This window comes from Cadophora gregata (assembly GCF_030347475.1).
Source record: "Cadophora gregata isolate MNR1 chromosome Unknown scaffold_4, whole genome shotgun sequence".
Taxonomy (NCBI): domain Eukaryota; kingdom Fungi; phylum Ascomycota; class Leotiomycetes; order Helotiales; family Ploettnerulaceae; genus Cadophora; species Cadophora gregata.
Window position 1 is genome coordinate 127,283 of NW_026695927.1, and position 18,455 is coordinate 145,737.

At 49.6% G+C, this 18,455-nt stretch overlaps 8 protein-coding genes across 8 annotated transcripts; 5 read left to right on the plus strand and 3 right to left on the minus strand.

The window, feature by feature from the left end:
• Positions 1-128: 128 nt before the first annotated feature.
• ONS95_009750 (uncharacterized protein) lies at positions 129-1,548 on the minus strand (the record flags this gene model as incomplete). Its single annotated transcript, XM_058503308.1, has 2 exons — positions 129-902; positions 976-1,548. 2 exons carry the CDS (start codon positions 1,546-1,548, stop codon positions 129-131), a joined length of 1,347 nt encoding a protein of 448 aa, XP_058360020.1.
• A 619-nt stretch (positions 1,549-2,167) lies between these two features.
• Positions 2,168-4,166, plus strand: PSK1 (serine/threonine protein kinase psk1). The gene has a single exon (XM_058503309.1). It carries the CDS (start codon positions 2,305-2,307, stop codon positions 3,823-3,825), a length of 1,521 nt encoding a protein of 506 aa, XP_058360021.1. The 5' UTR covers positions 2,168-2,304; the 3' UTR covers positions 3,826-4,166.
• Positions 4,167-4,582: 416 nt separating this feature from the next.
• On the minus strand, positions 4,583-6,496 carry ONS95_009752 (uncharacterized protein). Its single transcript, XM_058503310.1, has 2 exons — positions 5,500-6,496; positions 4,583-5,421 (listed from the first exon to the last, which is right to left on the minus strand). Exons 1-2 carry the CDS (start codon positions 6,036-6,038, stop codon positions 4,725-4,727), a joined length of 1,236 nt encoding a protein of 411 aa, XP_058360022.1. The 5' UTR covers positions 6,039-6,496; the 3' UTR covers positions 4,583-4,724.
• A 170-nt stretch (positions 6,497-6,666) lies between these two features.
• Positions 6,667-9,307, plus strand: ONS95_009753 (uncharacterized protein). Its single transcript, XM_058503311.1, has 7 exons — positions 6,667-6,913; positions 6,975-7,027; positions 7,595-8,119; positions 8,171-8,317; positions 8,368-8,551; positions 8,609-8,652; positions 8,745-9,307. Exons 2-7 carry the CDS (start codon positions 6,989-6,991, stop codon positions 9,075-9,077), a joined length of 1,272 nt encoding a protein of 423 aa, XP_058360023.1. The 5' UTR covers positions 6,667-6,913; positions 6,975-6,988; the 3' UTR covers positions 9,078-9,307.
• A 1,752-nt stretch (positions 9,308-11,059) lies between these two features.
• On the plus strand, positions 11,060-12,593 carry CIP2 (carbohydrate-binding module 1). Its single transcript, XM_058503312.1, has one exon. It carries the CDS (start codon positions 11,122-11,124, stop codon positions 12,307-12,309), a length of 1,188 nt encoding a protein of 395 aa, XP_058360024.1. The 5' UTR covers positions 11,060-11,121; the 3' UTR covers positions 12,310-12,593.
• A 430-nt stretch (positions 12,594-13,023) lies between these two features.
• On the plus strand, positions 13,024-14,322 carry ONS95_009755 (uncharacterized protein). Its single transcript, XM_058503313.1, has one exon. The coding sequence runs from the start codon at positions 13,473-13,475 to the stop codon at positions 14,181-14,183; it is 711 nt and encodes a 236-aa protein (XP_058360025.1). The 5' UTR covers positions 13,024-13,472; the 3' UTR covers positions 14,184-14,322.
• A 308-nt stretch (positions 14,323-14,630) lies between these two features.
• RIB1 (GTP cyclohydrolase II) lies at positions 14,631-17,753 on the plus strand. The gene is made up of 2 exons (XM_058503314.1): positions 14,631-16,119; positions 16,169-17,753. Exons 1-2 carry the CDS (start codon positions 14,905-14,907, stop codon positions 16,211-16,213), a joined length of 1,260 nt encoding a protein of 419 aa, XP_058360026.1. The 5' UTR covers positions 14,631-14,904; the 3' UTR covers positions 16,214-17,753.
• Positions 16,967-18,192, minus strand: ONS95_009757 (uncharacterized protein; the record flags this gene model as incomplete). Its single annotated transcript, XM_058503315.1, has 2 exons — positions 16,967-17,566; positions 17,731-18,192. The coding sequence occupies 2 exons, from the start codon at positions 18,190-18,192 to the stop codon at positions 16,967-16,969; spliced, it is 1,062 nt and encodes a 353-aa protein (XP_058360027.1).
• Positions 18,193-18,455: the final 263 nt, after the last annotated feature.

Here is an 18,455-nt window from a genome sequence, read left to right on the forward strand (position 1 = left end):
ATTAATTAAGAACTGCATATAATATTATGGATGCGATCCGTTCAGTCCTTGGTTTGATGGTTTCTTTCAATGGATGTTTACTTTCGCTTATTTGTAATCCACTTTGCTTTTTTTCTCTGCAAGTCTACTTAAGGAGCAAGTGTATCTTTTCCACCCTCAAACTCACTAACATCATACTCCTCCGGATACCTATCAATCATACTCTTCAACTCTCTCATCTGATCCTTAATCTCCGGCGTGAGTTCCTCATACATGTCCTCGAACATGCTTCTCATCGGCGGTTTCTTCTCCTTCTCGGCCGCCGCAAATGCCTTCAGCACTTCCTTCCTGAGTCTACTCCTAGTCTCCGTTTCTTTCTCCTCATCCCACAGTCCCTTCTTCTCCAGATACTTTCTCAGTCGGGTGATTGGATTATCTCTGCGTTTCCAATCCTCGACCTCGACTCGCGCACGATAAGCGAAGGAGTCGTCACTCGTGCTGTGATGCGAGATCCGATACGACATGGCTTCTATCAGCACAGGGCGTCCTCCATCCTTCAACGCCAGTTCCCTAGCTCTCTTAGTAGCTTCTCGCACAGCCCAGATGTCATTTCCGTCTACGCGGATCGTGTCAATGCCGTATCCAGTTCCACGACTTGCAATACCGTCTCCACGGTACTGTTCCAGCGTGGGTGTACTGATTGCATAGCCGTTGTTCCGGCATATGAAGATTACGGGACAAGATCGCGTTGCAGCGATGTTGAGCGCGGCGTGGAAATCACCTTCACTGGCAGCTCCTTCACCGAAGTAGCAAGCTACGACTCGTGGGGGAATGTTTGGATCGGCAAGGCGCTGCATTTTCAGTGCATAGGCGGCACCTGCGGCGTGGGGTATCTGAGTTGCAAGAGGGGAGGATATGGTGTGCTGTTGAAATTGTTAGTCACAGAGTACTGGACATGTGTTTTCTGTTCAGAGTGGATATTTGAGGGATACGTACGATATTTAAAGCCTTGCTCCCATAATGAACAGGCATATTTCTGCCCCTTCCACTATCCTTTGCGTTCGCAAACAGCTGGTTCATGAAATCTTCAAATGTGTATCCCCGCTCCATAAACACGCCACCCTCTCTATACTGGCAGAAAATAACATCTTCCTTCTCCAATGCGGACGCAGAGCCAACACAAGTCCCTTCCTCGCCCTGACTTGTGATGTAGAAACTAAGTCTTCCCTGCCGTTGTGCGTCAAACATGATAACATCCATGATTGACACAGCGACCATATCTCGGTACAGCTTCAGAGCAAGAGAGTCTGGCTCTGGGGTGTAGTCGCTATCAACTATATCGCCATCTTGGTTGACACATCGGTAAGTTGGGAGCGCGGGGTAGGTGGATGGATGCTCGAAGGAGAGGCTGTTGACAAATTGACTGGACACTGCACCAGGAAAACGAATTCCTGCTGCGCCTGGTTTTTGTGATAGTGATGAGGAGAATCGGAGGGGGATCGTTCTTCTCGAGGCTGCTGTTGACCAAGGCGTTGCTGTTCGCGCCAGGCGAATTTGAGGGAGCTTCATTGTGTTAATCTTGTCTCTCTGTAGCAAACGAGATGATAGACGTATGGAGCTTTCGGTTGGAGGGAGATCTCAAGTCATTGATGGATCCGACGTGAAGTCGGTAGTCAATTGCCTTCACATCGTTTTCAGTTCCTGGTGGAAATGTACCCTTTGTTATGGAGAGGAAGCTTGAGCAGTCAGACCCTCAGCCGCGGATATCCGACACAGATTTCTCGACTCCAGATTCTCCAGCCGATCCGACGGGTTTCCCCACACAGCATGGGCGGCCAAGCAAGTTCATGATCAGGGACCAGGAAAATGTCAGTATTATGCAGCATTATTGGTGGTTTTGATTGTATTCAGGTTCTTTAGTTATCTGTACAGAATTAACTCCCCGAATATTTTAAGAATAAACCACGGGGTAAATCTACTGGTCACAACCATGCAACATCCAGTCAGCCTCTTCCGCTTCCAGTTTAGCGATGATCACAGTCAGGATCAGCCTCAGCCGAGCCAGCCACATGTCTGCGAATTTCCAAGGTCTGAATCCCTTCGTTTTTCTCCTTTCTTTCTCTCTTTTCCTCTTCACACCACCGGTGACAGAACATACGACCTACCAGACCCCGCCCAACAAATGCATATCGAAATAAACAATACGAACATTCTTCTTTCTTTTATCGGCCAGTGCCAGATGCGAACCGCGAAGAACCACCAGAAGCTGCACCGAAACTATCGTAGCCAGATCAGGGCAGATGCTGAGAGGCGCCGTGGAGCACCATGAAGTCGCCAACCCCCGCCTTGATGACCGTTCGCGGATTCAATACACCAGCACTGGGATCAGGAGATGAGGACTCGGATTATGGACCACGGACACCGTCTCGCAGACACCAGATCCATGATGTGGTCAGCGCCAACAGCAGCCCGATGCTGCGATCAACCTCGTCGCCTGCTATGGGAGGAATCAGCAAGTTGAAATTACAACTCGATACCCTGAACTTGGATAACGATTCTCGAACTAGCTCATTTGTGCGCAGCAAGAGCCAGTTGATGAGCCAGCCTCAGAGCAGTACAGGCACCAACACTTCAGACGGGTACAGCGATGATGACACGTCCGATATTACCAGCTACGAAGTTCCTCTCGAGGGCGACTTTGTCAGTGAGAGCGTGGCTGAGAAGCCCCTATACGGTGCCATAGAAGGAGGGCTTATCCAGGATACTATCGCAAGGAAGATGACAGCGGACGACTTCGAACCTCTGCGATGTCTTGGGAAAGGAACATTTGGCACGGTGCTCCTCGTCAAACAGCAGACTACAGGACGATTGTACGCGCAGAAACAGTTCAAGAAGGCATCATTGACTGTCCACAAGCGTCTGATTGAACAGACCAAGACCGAAAGGTCAATTCTGGAGAGCGTCAATCGGCATCCGTTTGTGGTGAAGCTCTTCTACGCGTTCCAGGACCATGAGAAGCTCTATCTCATCCTTGAGTACGCGCAGGGTGGAGAATTGTTCACGCATCTGGCACAAGAACGTATGTTCACTGAAGAAGTCGCGTCCTTCTACATGGCAGAGATGGCCTTGGCTCTCGAGCACTTGCATCGCAACCTAGGCGTTATCTATCGCGACCTGAAGCCCGAGAACTGTCTCCTAGACACCGAGGGCCATCTCCTCCTCACCGACTTCGGCCTCTCCAAAGTCGCGGTCAACGAAAACGACAAATGCAACAGCGTCCTCGGCACTGTCGAATACATGGCGCCAGAAGTGATCCTCGGCCAGAAATACGGCATGGCAGTAGACTGGTGGTCCTTCGGCGCCCTAGGCTTCGACCTCCTCACCGGGGCACCACCCTTCCAAGGCCAAAACCACGCCAATATCCAAGAAAGAATCACAAAGCAGAAACTCGTCATGCCGTATTTCCTCGGGCCCGACGCTAAGGATCTCCTCACCCGCCTCCTCCGCAAGGAGCCTAACAAGCGCCTGGGATCCAACATGCCAAAGGATATGCTGCTCATCAAGAAGCATCGCTTCTTCCGCAAGATCGACTGGAAGAGGCTCGCTAGGAGGGAGATCGAGCCGCCGATTCAGCCGCTGATCACGGACCCGGAGCTGGCGGAGAATTTCTCGACGGATTTCACGGAGCTGGCGCTGAGTCCTGTGTTGAGTAGTACGAAGGCGCCGTGGAGCTCGGCGGGTGCTGCCGCGAATGAGAATCCGTTTGGGGGGTTTAGTTATGTGGCGAGTCAGAGTCTGTTGGATGGGAATGGCTTTCTTGAGATGGGTGCTGGTGTTGCGGCTTAGAGCCTGTCAAGATGTTGAGTGTCAGATAGACACGATGGGCGTATATGTGATTTTTCTTCTTCTTTTCTTTGCACATGGTATTTCAAGTGTACGCTTTAGGGACTGTGGGAACGGCTATGGAAAAAATGGGACTTGGGTATGTTATGTTATGGTTTGGCACGGCATGGTATGGTACGGTATGGTACGGTACAATATAATAGATCGCTGGAAAGACAGACGGCTAGATAGATGGCTTTTACATCAGACTTGTCGGCGGAACCTGGAACTTTTTGTACCTAGGTAGATTGCGCTGGCGTGTAGTCTACCTATAATGAACTTATGACCTTTAACACACACATCCAATGTGGTATTTGCTTATCTCATGAATTTGAACTTGTGCGGCGGAGAAATATCTTGTAGGTCTTAAGTGGAGAGAGAGTTTGTTGGAGTGGTATATTTGTTTGGTAAGTAAGACTTGGCCATGCTTCCTGGCAACAGGGAGACTGCTTTCCGAGAAAAGAGATTATATCTCTGTATACATGGACAGCTTCTCTAACTCTCGGCTTGCACAGCAAATTGCCATGTTTAAGCACTGGTACTTTCTTTACACGTCTAAGTGGATACACAGGTATTTTGGTAAGCGAGATTTGGTGTACCTATCTGCCCCAGCAAGACGGTATGTCACATACGTCTTATGAATTTCAGCTTGGTTAAAAGCTTTTTATGTTCAGACCTCTGGCACTTGGCACGTCTTTAGTAGCTATACAGCATTTTCATAAGCGAGACTTCATTGATACTCATCCAAGTAGAATTGTCTTCCTAACAAATAGACTATATACAAAACTCCTACGCCATTCCATCCAGTATATGCAGCAAAATGATTCAAATCGTTACCAACATCCCATGATACTTCATATCATTCAATTCTTAGCAGTCTCCAACTCCTTCCTATCACCAGCCGCATTCGCCATCAACATGCTAGACTCGGGCTTATACTTCTTCGACAGTAACCGCACATCGTACTCAACATCCAACTTCGCACCCTGCGGATCATCCTTCGCAGCAGGCTTAAAATCAAGCAGCAGATCATCCTTCACAGCACACACCGTATCGGTCTCCAACCACGGATCATCATTAGGATACAGCTGTGCCGTAACGCCAATATAGTCATCATGCGTAACCATTATATGGATATGCGCAGGACGATTCGGATGTCTGCCCATCATCTTGAGGAGATCGGCCGACGGGCCAGACGTATCGATCGCGTACTCGGTAGGCTTGAGGCAGTAGAACCAGAAGCGGCCGTCCTTGTCGGTGCGGAACTTGCCGCGGAGGTTGTGGCGGGACTGGTTCTCCGGGTCGAAGACGTCGTACTTGCCGTTCGTGCTGGCCTGCCACATGTCGAAGACGGCGTTGGGGATCCCGATGTCTGTCTCGGCGTCTTTGATGACCCCGTGGAAGAGGGTGAGTTCGCCGTTGGGGGGCATGTCTTGGACGACGGAGGAGCCGAGATCGCGGAAGGGGGTTTCGGGCGACCAGAAGGGTCCGAGGATGGCGGAGGAGGTGGGGGAGATGCCTTGCTCGGTGACGATTTTGTGGTTGATTTCGTCGACGAGGCTGGAGAGAGAGAGAGGGTTAGCAGATGTACGTATGGGCGGGCTATCGACCAGATATCTGGTTGTAAGGAGGACTTACGATTCTACGCCCAACACATCACATACTCTCCAGGCTTCGTTGCGGTTCTTCCTGTATGCTTGACCGATTGAGTTGACGTAGTTGACGCCCATGACCCATTCCTCCTGTGTGAGCTCTACCTCGCGGCAGAAGTCGTGGAGATGTCTGATCAGGGAGCTGAGGATCTCTCTGTCTCGGGGTTTCGTCTCGGGAGCCATCAGGTCGATAACGTGTTGTGTGAAGTTCGGGTCGAATCTGTGGCTCTTGTCTTTGCTGGCGCCATTGGTGCCGTTGGTACCGTTTGTAGCCATGGTGGTGATGTTTCTGGTGGACAGTGGTGTAGTAGAGTGGTGGGTAGAAGTAGCAGTTGAATGGCGAAGATGTGAAGATATAGAGATACTTTCGATAAGGAACCTTTTAGAAGGAAAAGGGGGTGAAGAACAGGTATCTGTACTGAAGCTCGAATTGGTTTGAAGAATAGTCGAACGGAATGGAAAACCTATGCCCGGAATGGAGCAGACTCTACCTTTATATCCAGCCCCTCGGGACAGTCGTCTCATCGCGGCTATGGGAGCGGGCACGAATGGAATGATTTTCTGGCTATCAGGCCCAGTGGTACCTTCTACGGTTGGGCTTCACGGCACTCTAGTCAGCTTCCCGTGGGCGAGGTCTAAGTGTCTAACTTGAGACTCGCGGGCCATGGTGGGGGATGTTGGCAAAACGAAGAGCCGTACTGGATGGGAAATGCGGGGAAGCTAGATCGGCCCCGGCATCTGGCACTTGCGGCGGCCGAGAGGTTTGGCCCGGTTGAATCTTTTGCCGGTATTTTCTACAGTAAGGGTCGGAGTATGCGAAACTCAGATAGTATCGCAGGAACTGGTAGCGCACATCATAGTCCGGCATTTCCGATAGTACAGTATGTGCAGTACAGTGCAGCAGTAGGGGAATATGGTAGCACATGGATCTTGCTAGCCTAGGATTCTACGGTAAGCATGCATTGTGAAGAGTAGGTAGGTAGGGAGGTAGGGAGGTAGGGAGGTAGGGAGGTAGGGAGGTAGGTAGACCAACAGGATGCCTTCTGTCACATGTCTCGCCGCCCTTGTTCTCGCCCACAAAGCAGAGACTGAGTAAAAGCAGCAAGACATTCATGCTCAACTCTCCTGGTGCTCAGATTGGCTTGCTGACTAAGCATGTCGCTGCCCTTCTGGTGCTTGCTGTGCCTGCAAGCCCATGCCCAAGCCCAATCGGCCAATGCCGACCGCCGGACCTCAAAGGTTTTTCTGCCCACCAAGCACAGACAGTACTGTTATGAGTGACTGCGTTGAGTGCCTGGCTCCAGTACCCCGCGGTCGCTTGTTTGGATGCAATAATTTCCCCCCACCTCACGTCGAACAGTCACTCATTGCATCGTCGTAAACAAACAAAACGCTACAAAGTTCGTATCACATATCCATATTCCCGTACCCGTTCTGGTGTCACTAACATAATCTCCGCAGATTCGAATTCGAACATGGCAACAATTGTGCTGGGGTCCCAATGGGGCGATGAGGTACGGTTGAACTTTTTCGGTTTCCCCATCTACGAGCACATGGGAATGTCGCGAAGAGGATCTGGGACTTTGGGATGTTCCAGCGGGGCATGAAGGTCGAATTGGTCTTGGGAATGGTTACAAGTGTCTGCATGCAAGCCTTGTCCACCTCTTGGGTGGGTTGTCTGCTGTGCTAGGCACGCCATGCCATGTACTTCAGGTCTGGATATTGAGACGCGAGAACTGGGCACAACAATAGGACTGGCTTCGGAAAAGACGCCACCACTTACATACATGTCGCCAGAGGTTATTGAGACTTTGGTCTGCGAATTGGGGTAATTGCTTGGATCCTGGATATTGTCATCTGAGCAAGGGTTGAGATACCAGATCAGGGCAGTTGCAGAATGTTGCAAAATCCCGATTTCAGGTTTTATCATGGTATTTTGGAATCAGAAATGCTTGAGTCTGCAGCTGCTGCCATTTCTACACCTGAGCACTTGCAAAGTTGTGGAAATGTCCTGCGACGCTCTTCCACACTGCATATACTACATTTCGTACCTGACAGTTACTGACTATCCAACTCTCTAGGGCAAAGGAAAGCTGGTCGATATCCTGTGTCCGACAGTGAAGCTCTGTGCCAGAGCCCAAGGAGGGAACAATGCCGGACATACAATCGTCGCCAATGGGGTCACATACGACTTCCATCTCCTTCCCTCCGGCCTTATCAACCCCGAATGTGTGAACCTTATCGGAGCCGGCGTGGTGTGCCACATCCCAGCATTCTTCAAAGAATTGAATGATCTTGAAGCCAAGGGTCTGGAGAATGTACGGTCACGAATCTTCATCAGCGACCGAGCACAAATTGTCTTCGACTTACACCAAATTGTGGATGGGTTGGAGGAAGTTGAGCTGGGAGGCAAGAGTGTGGGAACAACGAGAAAGGGTATCGGACCATCATACTCTACAAAGGCGGCAAGAAGTGGTGTTCGCATATCCGAGATCTTTAAGGCCGAATCTTTCAACGAGAGACTACGGAAGCTGGCTGCTGGATACAAGAAGAGATACGGCGATTTGTTGACTTATGACGTCGAGGAGGAGATTTCGAGATTCAATGTATGATGATTTCGGTCTTGACTCTGGGATTCTGAGAGCTAACTGCTGCAGGATTATCGGGAGAAGCTTGCACCATACGTCGTCGACCAAGTACCGTTTATGGATTCGGCACAAAAGAGCGGTGCCCCTATCTTGATTGAGGGTGCCAATGCACTAATGCTTGACTTGGATTTCGGCACATATCCATACGTTACTTCAGTAAGTCGATTGGAATGATCCAGAAGTCTTGCTTTGGCTTACAAGTTTAGTCCAATACCGGATTAGGAGGCATCTTCACCGGGCTTGCTCTTAATCCTACCAAGATTTCGAACATTTTCGGTGTCGTCAAGGCATACACGACAAGAGTTGGTGGTGGTCCTTTCCCTACCGAGGACCTGGAAGAGGCCGGAACAAAGCTACAAGAAATTGGACGAGAGTTTGGTGTCACAACTGGTTAGTAGACGATCGGCCTGGCTCCCATGATGAACAAGACGTTGACTTATGACACAGGCCGGAGGAGGAGATGTGGATGGTTGGATTTAGTAGTCGTCAAGGTACATCAAAAAGCCCCCCTCAGATCGCAATATCCTTGTCGAGATTCTGGCTATTCACCCTTGTATCCAAGCTGTATACTCACACTTCCCAGTACTCAACCGCCATAAACCACTACACCGCCCTCAACGTCACCAAACTCGACATCCTCGACACCTTCCCCACCATCAAAGTAGCAACCGCCTACATCGACCCCGCCACCGGCGCCGAACTCGAATCCTTCCCCGCAGATCTCGAACTCCTAGGTCGCGTCCAGCCCAAGTACATCGAGCTCAAGGGGTGGGAGCAACCTATCACGGGCGCGAAGTCGTTCTATGATTTGCCGAAGGCTGCTAGGGAGTATGTGGAGTTTATTGAGGAGTTTGTGGGTGTCAAGGTTAAGTTTATTGGGACCGGGCCGGGGAGGGAGGCGATGATTACGAGATGATGGGGGGGTGATGCGGGGCGATGGGAGGTGAGGTGGATGAGTTTGATTTGCATTGATTTCCGTGGGTAAGGAAGGGTGGTCGGTCGGTCTATTTAGAGGACTAGACAGTCAGTCGGTTTGCATTTTAGTGATTTCGTTTATTACCGAAAAAGACGCGATAGAATGTAAATACTTACCCAGCAATTGAGGAAAAGTCTGACGAATGAACTGTACCCTTTGTGGTTTCTTCACAACAAGCACAAACATCGACATGTATCAATCTGCAAGCAAGGGAGGGTGCCGAGGGTGCAGGAGGGAACCAAAGTAAGATCCATATACAGAGTACCTCGGGGATACCATCACATCTCTACCACAGGTACGAAAGAATAGCTTTCCCGTGACCATAATCCATAACGTGGTTACGATCAAGAGATCATGAGTTGAATGGAAGAGCGTCGACGCACTGAGCTTGAAAAGGAAAAGGAAAAGGGAAAGCAAAGTTTGGTCCACTGGAGAGAAGCCAAATACGTATTGAAGAGTGACTAGGATTCTGAATGAAGAACAGAAATTCCACTTGAATCCTATCCTCGTTCTGGGGTGCGAGTATGGCCATTGTCATTATCATTTTCCAGGTCCTGATTAATCTCCTGTATTGTGAGCACAGGTGACGAGTGTAGATTGATGTAGGCATTGAGCCAAACGAAAAGAAAAATAACAGAAAAAGGAAAGGAAAATTCAAAGTTGATGATGGTCTGAGACTGCTGGAATTCTTGGCCCAAATCTCGTTCAACCGCACCAGAACAGTGATGTGCATTTGCATGTGTGAGGTTTTGAGGATATTGAGTTGTAATGCTACTCTGCCGGCTTCTGTTATTTATTCAATTCGTTTTTTTTTTCGTCTTCTTTTTCTCTTTTGGGTGTGTTACTGATATTCATTAACTTACTGCTTCTAAAGCATAGTCAATATGGTAGCCAGAAGCATAATTTCCACCTGAATCAATGTGCAGAAATCTAGCTGCCTGATAGATGAGATTTGAGGCACAGTCTTACCATTCGGCCGTTCGTTTTCGTTGTATCTGTCAAGTGAGTGAGATACAATATGCTATCTTGTCTCAAAGACAGGACAAAAGAGTCTGCTTCGCGGACAATCTCAGATGTAACTACCCATCACGCGTGTCATTGCCAAGTAGCGGAGGTGGCAAATTCTCTTCGAACAAGGAAGGTCATATATCATCCTTCTTGGCAGGTTACGACGCTCTTTATATCCTGCTAAAATACTGGCGTGGTGCTGTTGTCCCATTCCCCCGATCAAGTTCAGAGTACTTACACCACCACAACGTGGGGCTTGTGGGGCTTCTCACGATTCTTTTAGATCTTGTTCAATAGAACTTACCCAAAATTTGATAAACAAGTATCCTAGGTTGTGTATCTACCCAACCGGGCTTGCACCCCAAGACTCAAACGTCGTGTTTTGGCTCGCTTAATTTTCAGGATAAACACAACAGTTCTCCTTCTATCCAAACTTGGCGATCCCAACCCATTCCAAATTTGCGACCGAATTAAGCATATATGACACGAGGTCACCATGATGCAAATATATAACTAGTGACATGTACCCCACCAGCCACCAAAACAACGTGGTTCCCCAGCCGGCAGAAATCAAACAGGCTGTTCTAAAAGTGAATCAACCGGTCTCGGGACAGACCGTCGATCTTTCTGGGGTAATGCAGGTAATATACATGTGAAGGAACCCTTGTTGAATATCTTTGTCTTTGGGGAGAGTATGGACTTCTCTTGAGGGAACATCTTATCATGTGGTTGACTGCCGAATATCAGATGCGGGGAAGACAGATGTTCCGCCTCCTTTTATTTAAGCGATACTTCTTCCATTTACGGAAGAATTGGAAGCCAGAAGAGTCGGCTATTCAGCTAGACATGGAGTATCTATGATTGTGATCTCTTGCTGTGTTGATATAAGACCAAATAAAGGATACATATCCTTCCTCGGACTTTCACCACAGCCGTCCTTCTATCAACGTTTGTCCGTCCTTGCTGTCTCACCATCATGAAGTACTTTTCTACCTTTCTGCTCGCGGTTCCCGCTCTAGCATCTCCATATCCCTACCTCGACGAGCGTCAAGCCGCAGCATCCTGCGGTCTACCAGCAGGTTACACCCCCTCAACAACAGAAGCCAAACTCCCAGACCCATTCACGTTCCTCAATGGCACAAAGATCACCAGCAAATCCCAATGGCCGTGCCGCCAACAAGAGATCAGCGCTCTGATGCAAAAGTACGAGCTCGGTGATTTACCTCCCAAGCCCGAGAAAGTAACAGCAACATTTTCCGGCGGCGCACTTAAAGTGACCATCACAGACGGCGGTAAATCCATCACGATGAACGCTAAGATCACAACTCCATCTGGTGGGAAGGCTCCATACCCAGCTATCATCGCTATCGGCGGATCGAGCATCCCCGTCCCAGCAGGCGTGGCAACCATCAACTTCGAGAACGACAACATGGCCGCCCAGCAGAACAGTGGCAGTCATGGCACGGGACTCTTCTTCAACTTGTACGGCAAAAGTCACAGCGCAGGCGCCCTCATCGCTTGGGCATGGGGAGTGAGTCGTCTGATCGACGGGCTGGAGTTAACTCCCTCGGCAAACATCGACACCACCCGCCTCGGCGTGACAGGGTGTTCGCGAAACGGCAAAGGCGCATTCATAGTCGGCGCATTTGAGCCACGCATCGCGCTCACTATCCCGCAGGAATCCGGCTCCGGCGGAGCAGCATGCTGGCGGATCTCCGACTCGGAAAAGAAAGCTGGGAGGAACATCCAGACGGCCTCGCAGATCGTAGGCGAGAACGCGTGGTTCTCGCCGAACTTCAATAGTTGGACTTCCAAAGTCACGCAGCTCCCGTTCGATCACCATATGCTTGCTGCTCTTACCGTTCCCAGAGGGCTATTCCCCTTGGAGAATGATATCGATTGGCTTGGTCCGGTGAGCACGACGGGGTGTATGGAGGTTGGGCAGACGATTTATAAGGCTTGGGGGGTGCCGGAGAGCTTTGGGTTCTCGCTTGTGGGGGGGCATAGTCATTGCCAGTTTCCGAGTAGTCAGCAGTCGGACTTGACGGCATTTATGCAGAGGTTTTTGTTGGGGAGTGCGGCGAATCCGCCGGTTGTGGCGAAGAGTAGTTCGAATGTTAATTTGGCGAGTTGGTATTCGTGGAGCGTGCCGGCTTTGACTTAGGAGGGTGGAGGGTGGAGAGATTGTGTGAGAGGGGAGATGTAAATAGCTGGTTGGTGGAGATCAGAACATGTGGATATTGAGAGAGAAGGTGGGAAGGTAGTGGTTGGAATTCTGTACATAAGTTGTCCTTCTTTCTTTGTCCCGTGTTGGAACTCTTACTCTCGTTAAAGGTCATCCTCAATGTTGACTTCTCGCTTAATTTCTTGTGGTGAAGTCTTCTGCTCAGAAACAATGCCAATGTCTTTGAAAATCGAACTGATTCCGACCCAGCACATGAAGGATTGTAGGACACATCTCTATTTCATAATTTGAAGAGACGACACCCTGATGAACAACAGCGTTGACAAAATAGCAGCGGAGGGACAATCTTGATATCCATTGCGCTATCACTTGTAGCGAATTGTTCAGACCTCGGAGATTCATGTGGGGATATGTACCCCAAAGAAAAAAGTTTTACGATTAAAAGAAGCTGTGTTCAACATTAGAGAGTTGTCAACAAACAAGAACAGGTGTTGCTATCCTTTCCACTGCGAAATGGAACGTTTTGTCGGTGCACGCAGAAGTGGAGCAGAACACCCTGATCTTGCTTAAGAAGCGAGGTAATCCCTAGTTTAAGCGAGCGTTTTGTAAGAAATGTATATCCAGATTTGCTCGCTAAGCTCGCTTCTCGTCTCTACTCCACTGGGATCCAAAAGGTTAAAAACGTCCCATTTCGCAGTGGAAAGGATAGAATCAAAGGAAGGAGGGGAGATGGCTGAACTGAAGACGCTCATTGGCCTAAGTCATGATCACAAACTGGGGCGAACTCGTAAATTTACATTCAGCAACAGAAGACGGAATTGGTGGGATACCGGCCCCGGCTGACATGTGCTTACAGCTGTTTCAATAACTAGTTAGAAACCGCGGGGCTGAAATTCTACTCTTATCCAAATCTTTTCCCCCCCCTTCTCTGAGTCCTACCTACCTACATTACAACTACCTTTTAATATAATACTTAGATATCTTAGTGAATTGAAGATTAATATATATTAAGTCACTTCTGCGCTTTGTTTTTTTAATATAATATCATATTAATAGACTTAATTTGATTTCCTTAGAACTAGGAGTTTCGGTCTCCATCTTCCGAAGATGCTCCCGTCTCGGAGGACGACCTGATTCGAGTCATGACACAGAACGGAACTGATATAATCGAGAACAAACCCTGCTCTTGGCCTCCTGTTGACATGAACGCGTCACCGTTCGAACGACGAGATTGGGTTGCAAATGATGAGGACCACGCATGTGCAGAACTGGATCATATGATAGGTCAACAGCACGTCCGTTTTGCTTCTTGGGGTGCAGTTTGTCGCGGTACTCGTCGTCGTATCAGATGTCGTGCTTACACACCTGATTTTATGAACGATCCAGAGGACACGATAGTAGCATTCCCTGATTGCACCGGCGTATATACCTGCCGTGAAGAGCCTCTACGGCTGACTACATTCGGTGACGAGAAGCCATCTACGTCGTGTGTTGTTACTAAACAGCTTAGTACATGGTCTATCAACAAAGGTCTCATAGGCGAAAAATGCTTAAACAAATTTCGATACCCTTCAGCAGGGACCGTTGGAAAATCTGTTAGATTTCACACTTGGGCATGGGACCAAGACACTGGGATTTATACCGAACTCAAATGGATGTATATAAAAGTCAATGGAGCATACGTTAGGTCAACGACAAGAGTCTCGAACTGGACTGTCACCTACGGTGGAATCAAGGATAAAGATGTACTTGGGTTTTGTGGTACTCCATGGCCGCTCTCCGTAGCCCTTACGCTTATGGGTCAAGGCACTGTGCTCCAGGACAATGCTGGGTTCTATGGGAAAACAGATTGACAGGGATAATTGCAGTTTACGGCAGTGAGGCACATTCAACATGTTGACTTACCGAGGGTTTCAATTCTTAGTTTAGGAGCGTTGCTTTGCAAGTAGAGTAGTAGTTGACTTCAACAACAATATCTATTCTTATTAAACGTCACAATCAACCGGTGTAGCACTGACCAGCCAGGTCGTCCCAAACTCTTCAGTACACGACCCCGCATCTTAGTTCGTAACATTATACTAAATATAGCATGAGATTCGATTGATTCAAGTAAAGCTCCCCTAAGTACACGCCTACATTCCCTTTAGGTACTACGTGGGTGCTAAGTGTCGCTAGCCTATTTCTGGACAGTGGTGAGTGGACAGAAACCTCGCTTCGCCTTTCGGGTAAGGTACGGAAGGTACGAAACCTTCGTACCTTCCGTACCTAGGTAGTTCTACTAAATTCTCGCGCGCACGTGAGGTAGATTGAATACCGGCAGACCGGATCTTAAGGTAGGACGAGCCCCGAGCAAAACAGGAGGCGGACCGGGACCGGCTAGTAGCGTTCAATACTTTGATGATCAACGGCAATGCCGCTTCGAGTGGTAGTCCCTTATTCCATCATGAAGCCGCAGTATTCCACCTTCATGATATGTTGACACCGCATTATCTCTTTACATGTCTTTGTCGCTTTCTTGATACCCTTCGCCTTGCACATATATGAATTAGATCCTCGACCTCGACCTCGACCGAGATGCCCGACCTCACCAATTCCTCCTCCCCCACCACACCCTCATGGTCCGTCCAAACCTCCACAGAGGAAAACGACGAAGTCCCCCAATTGCCCCCCTTCTACTCCCCTCGACCCATCCCCGTCTCGCGCGCAATCTCTGAACTCGACCTCAATTCTCTCTCCCTCACCCACCCCTCACTCGCCGCCCACGCCCACACCCACACCCACGAGCGATCACCAACCCCGCAGCGGGACTCAGACGATGCCGACACAGAGCCTGAAGGCGACGGCTCCCTCCCAGGTCTCGTCTCCCCCGCCTTCACACCCCCCTCAACACCAGGGACAGGCACGCAGACGCCCTCACGAGCCTCGCTCCATCCCCCGCATGCGCAGCAGCACCTCCCTAAATCCGTGCCCGTCGACAGCACGACCGCGGACGGCGGGTGCGGCCAGAAGAAGCCGAAACTGCTGGACAAGCTGCCGGATGTGAATTGCGTGGTGAGGGCGCGGATCCCGACCACGATCGGCGGGACGGGAACGGAGATGTTCCTGCATTTGTATCAGAATAGCGAGGATAGTAAGGAGCATTTGGCAATTGTGTTTGGGAACTCGATTCGGAGCACGAGTTTGGATCGCGTGAGGGAGGGGGAGACGGAGATGGATAGGTTGATTAGGGGGGCGTACACGGGGCGTTTGTATCCGGGACGGACGACGAGTAGTATGGCGGAAGGGGGGGATTCTGGGAAGGCGGCGGATGATGAGAAGAGGGAACCGCCGTTGGTGAGGATTCATAGCGAGTGTTATACCGGAGAGACGGTGTGGTCTGCGCGCTGCGATTGTGGAGAGCAGCTGGATGAAGCGGCGAGGCTGATGTCTATGCCTGGGTCTGGGGGAGGTGTGATTATTTACTTGCGGCAGGAAGGGCGGGGCATTGGTCTGGGGGAGAAGTTGAAGGCGTATAATCTTCAGGATCTAGGATCGGATACAGTAGAAGCGAATCTGTTACTCAGACATCCTGCAGATGCGAGGAGTTATGGGTTGGCGACAGCGATGCTGGTGGATCTCGGGGTGAAGGATGTGAGATTATTGACGAATAATCCGGATAAGGTACGGGCTGTAGAGGGGCCTGGGAGGGAAGTTGTGGTTAGGGAAAGGGTTGCTATGATTCCACTTGCTTGGAGGGGTTCCAAGGGCGGTATCAGGAGTCAAGAGGTGGGGGGTTATTTGAAGACGAAGGTATGTTTGCTTGACCAGATTTCAGGTGGAAATGCTAACAACGTATCAGATCGAGAAAATGGGCCATATGTTACAAATGGGCGAGGGCTCATGAAAGTTAACAAAAACATGTTTTGATAGAACGAATTGGGGGCGGATCCTTTCTGTAAAAAGTTTCTGAGTGGAGTCAAGGTAGAACATTATGAGTCGTTGAGGAAACGAGCTACTGGTTCACTACGGTGACAGACGATTCGAGGAGTTGGATCCGTCGGTTGTGATCTCTGCCCCAGTAAGCTGGGGGGGTTACGTCTCTGCTAGAGCAGGACCTACATGACTGTTATGATGATATGTAGATCATGTTTTGTCACATCTACTGGCATATTTAAGGAGGCCCTGCCTCGATTCATGTCATGGCAACCCTCTAGCTCTACCACTTGTTCAATCGCTCATGTCTTGTAAGGTCATCTACCAATAAGGCCCTTCAACTTTTACGCTTTGGAGGAAATTCTCAGTGATCTCTCTCGGAACTGTGGCGCAGTAATCAATTGTTCCGGGGTTGCAGTCCAAGCAGTCAATTCAATTCAGTTTGCGACAAGAAGATGCAACGAATGAATCTTTGCGACACTTATCTTGCCGGAAACTGCTCCCATGATATGATTGAGGTCAGCTTCGGCCAATTGGTCCTTCATGGTTCCCAAGGTACAGTACAGGAGCTTGCACCATGTCCATGAAGTCGATGGCCATCACCCGATCCCTCATCACAAGAGAATCGGTTGTTCAATGCAACTGTACCCACCGTGAAGTGTGTCCAGCCGATACCAAAGCCTCTCGCCACAATTTCCTTCCCTTCTTTCCGTCTTCAACCAACTCATACGGACTGTGCGATCTTAACCTCAACCACAGACCTCCTCACACCATCCGACTCCTCCCTAATCTGCTCCACAGTACACCCATGCCCGCGCACAATATCACAAAAATCCTCCATCGACCCCCCCACACCAAAATAAACCTTCTTCGCAGCAACCAACGCCGTCCTCTCCTCATCCGGCATACTCCCCAAAAGACCAACCAGAGTCTCCGCAAAGGACTTCAATGCTACAGGCGAGTAGATGGTCTCCGCTCCGATGATGGTGAGTCGCGATGTACGTGAATCCATGTTGGTCTTTACGAGGTTGACGAACTCTTGACTCCATGCTCCGGAGAAGAATGAGAGTTTGACTTGGCGGGATTGGAGAGAGGAGAGGAAGTCTTGGATGGTTTGCTCGTCGAGATCGAGCTCGCCTTCGGGTTGCCATGATTCTTGGCGAGTGGTTTGGGCCCAGGATAGGAGGATGTTGGGGAGTGTGACGAGTTGGAGGACGGTGGGGTTGTAGTCTGCGAGGCCGAGGTGTGATGGTTCGGTTGAGATGGGGTTTTGTAACAGCCATTGGAAGACGGCTAGAGAGGGGAGGGCGGTGCCGCATCCGAGCTGTTTGAGGTGTCAGTATTGTTTGTTATAGATCCGAAGACGCATGAAGAAACTTGTATGGCTATGTCAGACACGGGGTCTGAACTGCCAGCACTACAGATGAAGAAAACACATGGGAACCGTAACTTCGCTTGAGCTTCAGTACCAGCAATATAAACACATACCTCTAAAATCTTCCCCGAGAAATCAACATTTCTCCTCCTCTCATGCAACAACTTAACCACATCCACCGAGCTCTCCCAGCTCTTAAACCCACCCTCATAAACCCCCGTCCTAACATCATCCTTGCCGAGATTCCCCAGCCCCTCATCATCCTCCTCAGCCATAAGCTGAACCCTCACATCCCAAAGCTCTCTCCTCGGAATAGAGATGTCTGTCCCGTCATCGAGTCTGATGACTAATGTACTGTAGACGATCTTTGATGGTAAGGATCTCAGCATGGGTTCTAAATCGTGAGTCTGTGGCTGTAATAACTGACTCCCAATTGGGAAAGCTGAGCTGGTAGTAGAGCGCTGTAGGGTTCCTGTTTCGGCGGCATGACTTCGTGATAAGGGTTGGGGTTCAGAGTCTGTAATTTGAGTATCCTCTATGTCGTCTCCTGAGAAGGAGAAGCTGAATGTTGACATCTTTGGATGTTTGAGCGGTGTTGTTGATATTTTTATGAATTTGAGAATATGCAAGGTCTGAGAAGCGAGAAACCCGATACTTGTACAATAAATGCCAAGACTTCGGTCCGTTGAACTGCCACACCCGGCCACACATCCACGTTGGGTGGCTGGTGAATTCCATTCCATTGTGGCGTCATCAGATAACGCCAGCTGGCTTATCGAACGTAATGCTGAAAGGCTACTTCAAGTTCAGGTTAACCTCACCCTAACTACGAGTAACT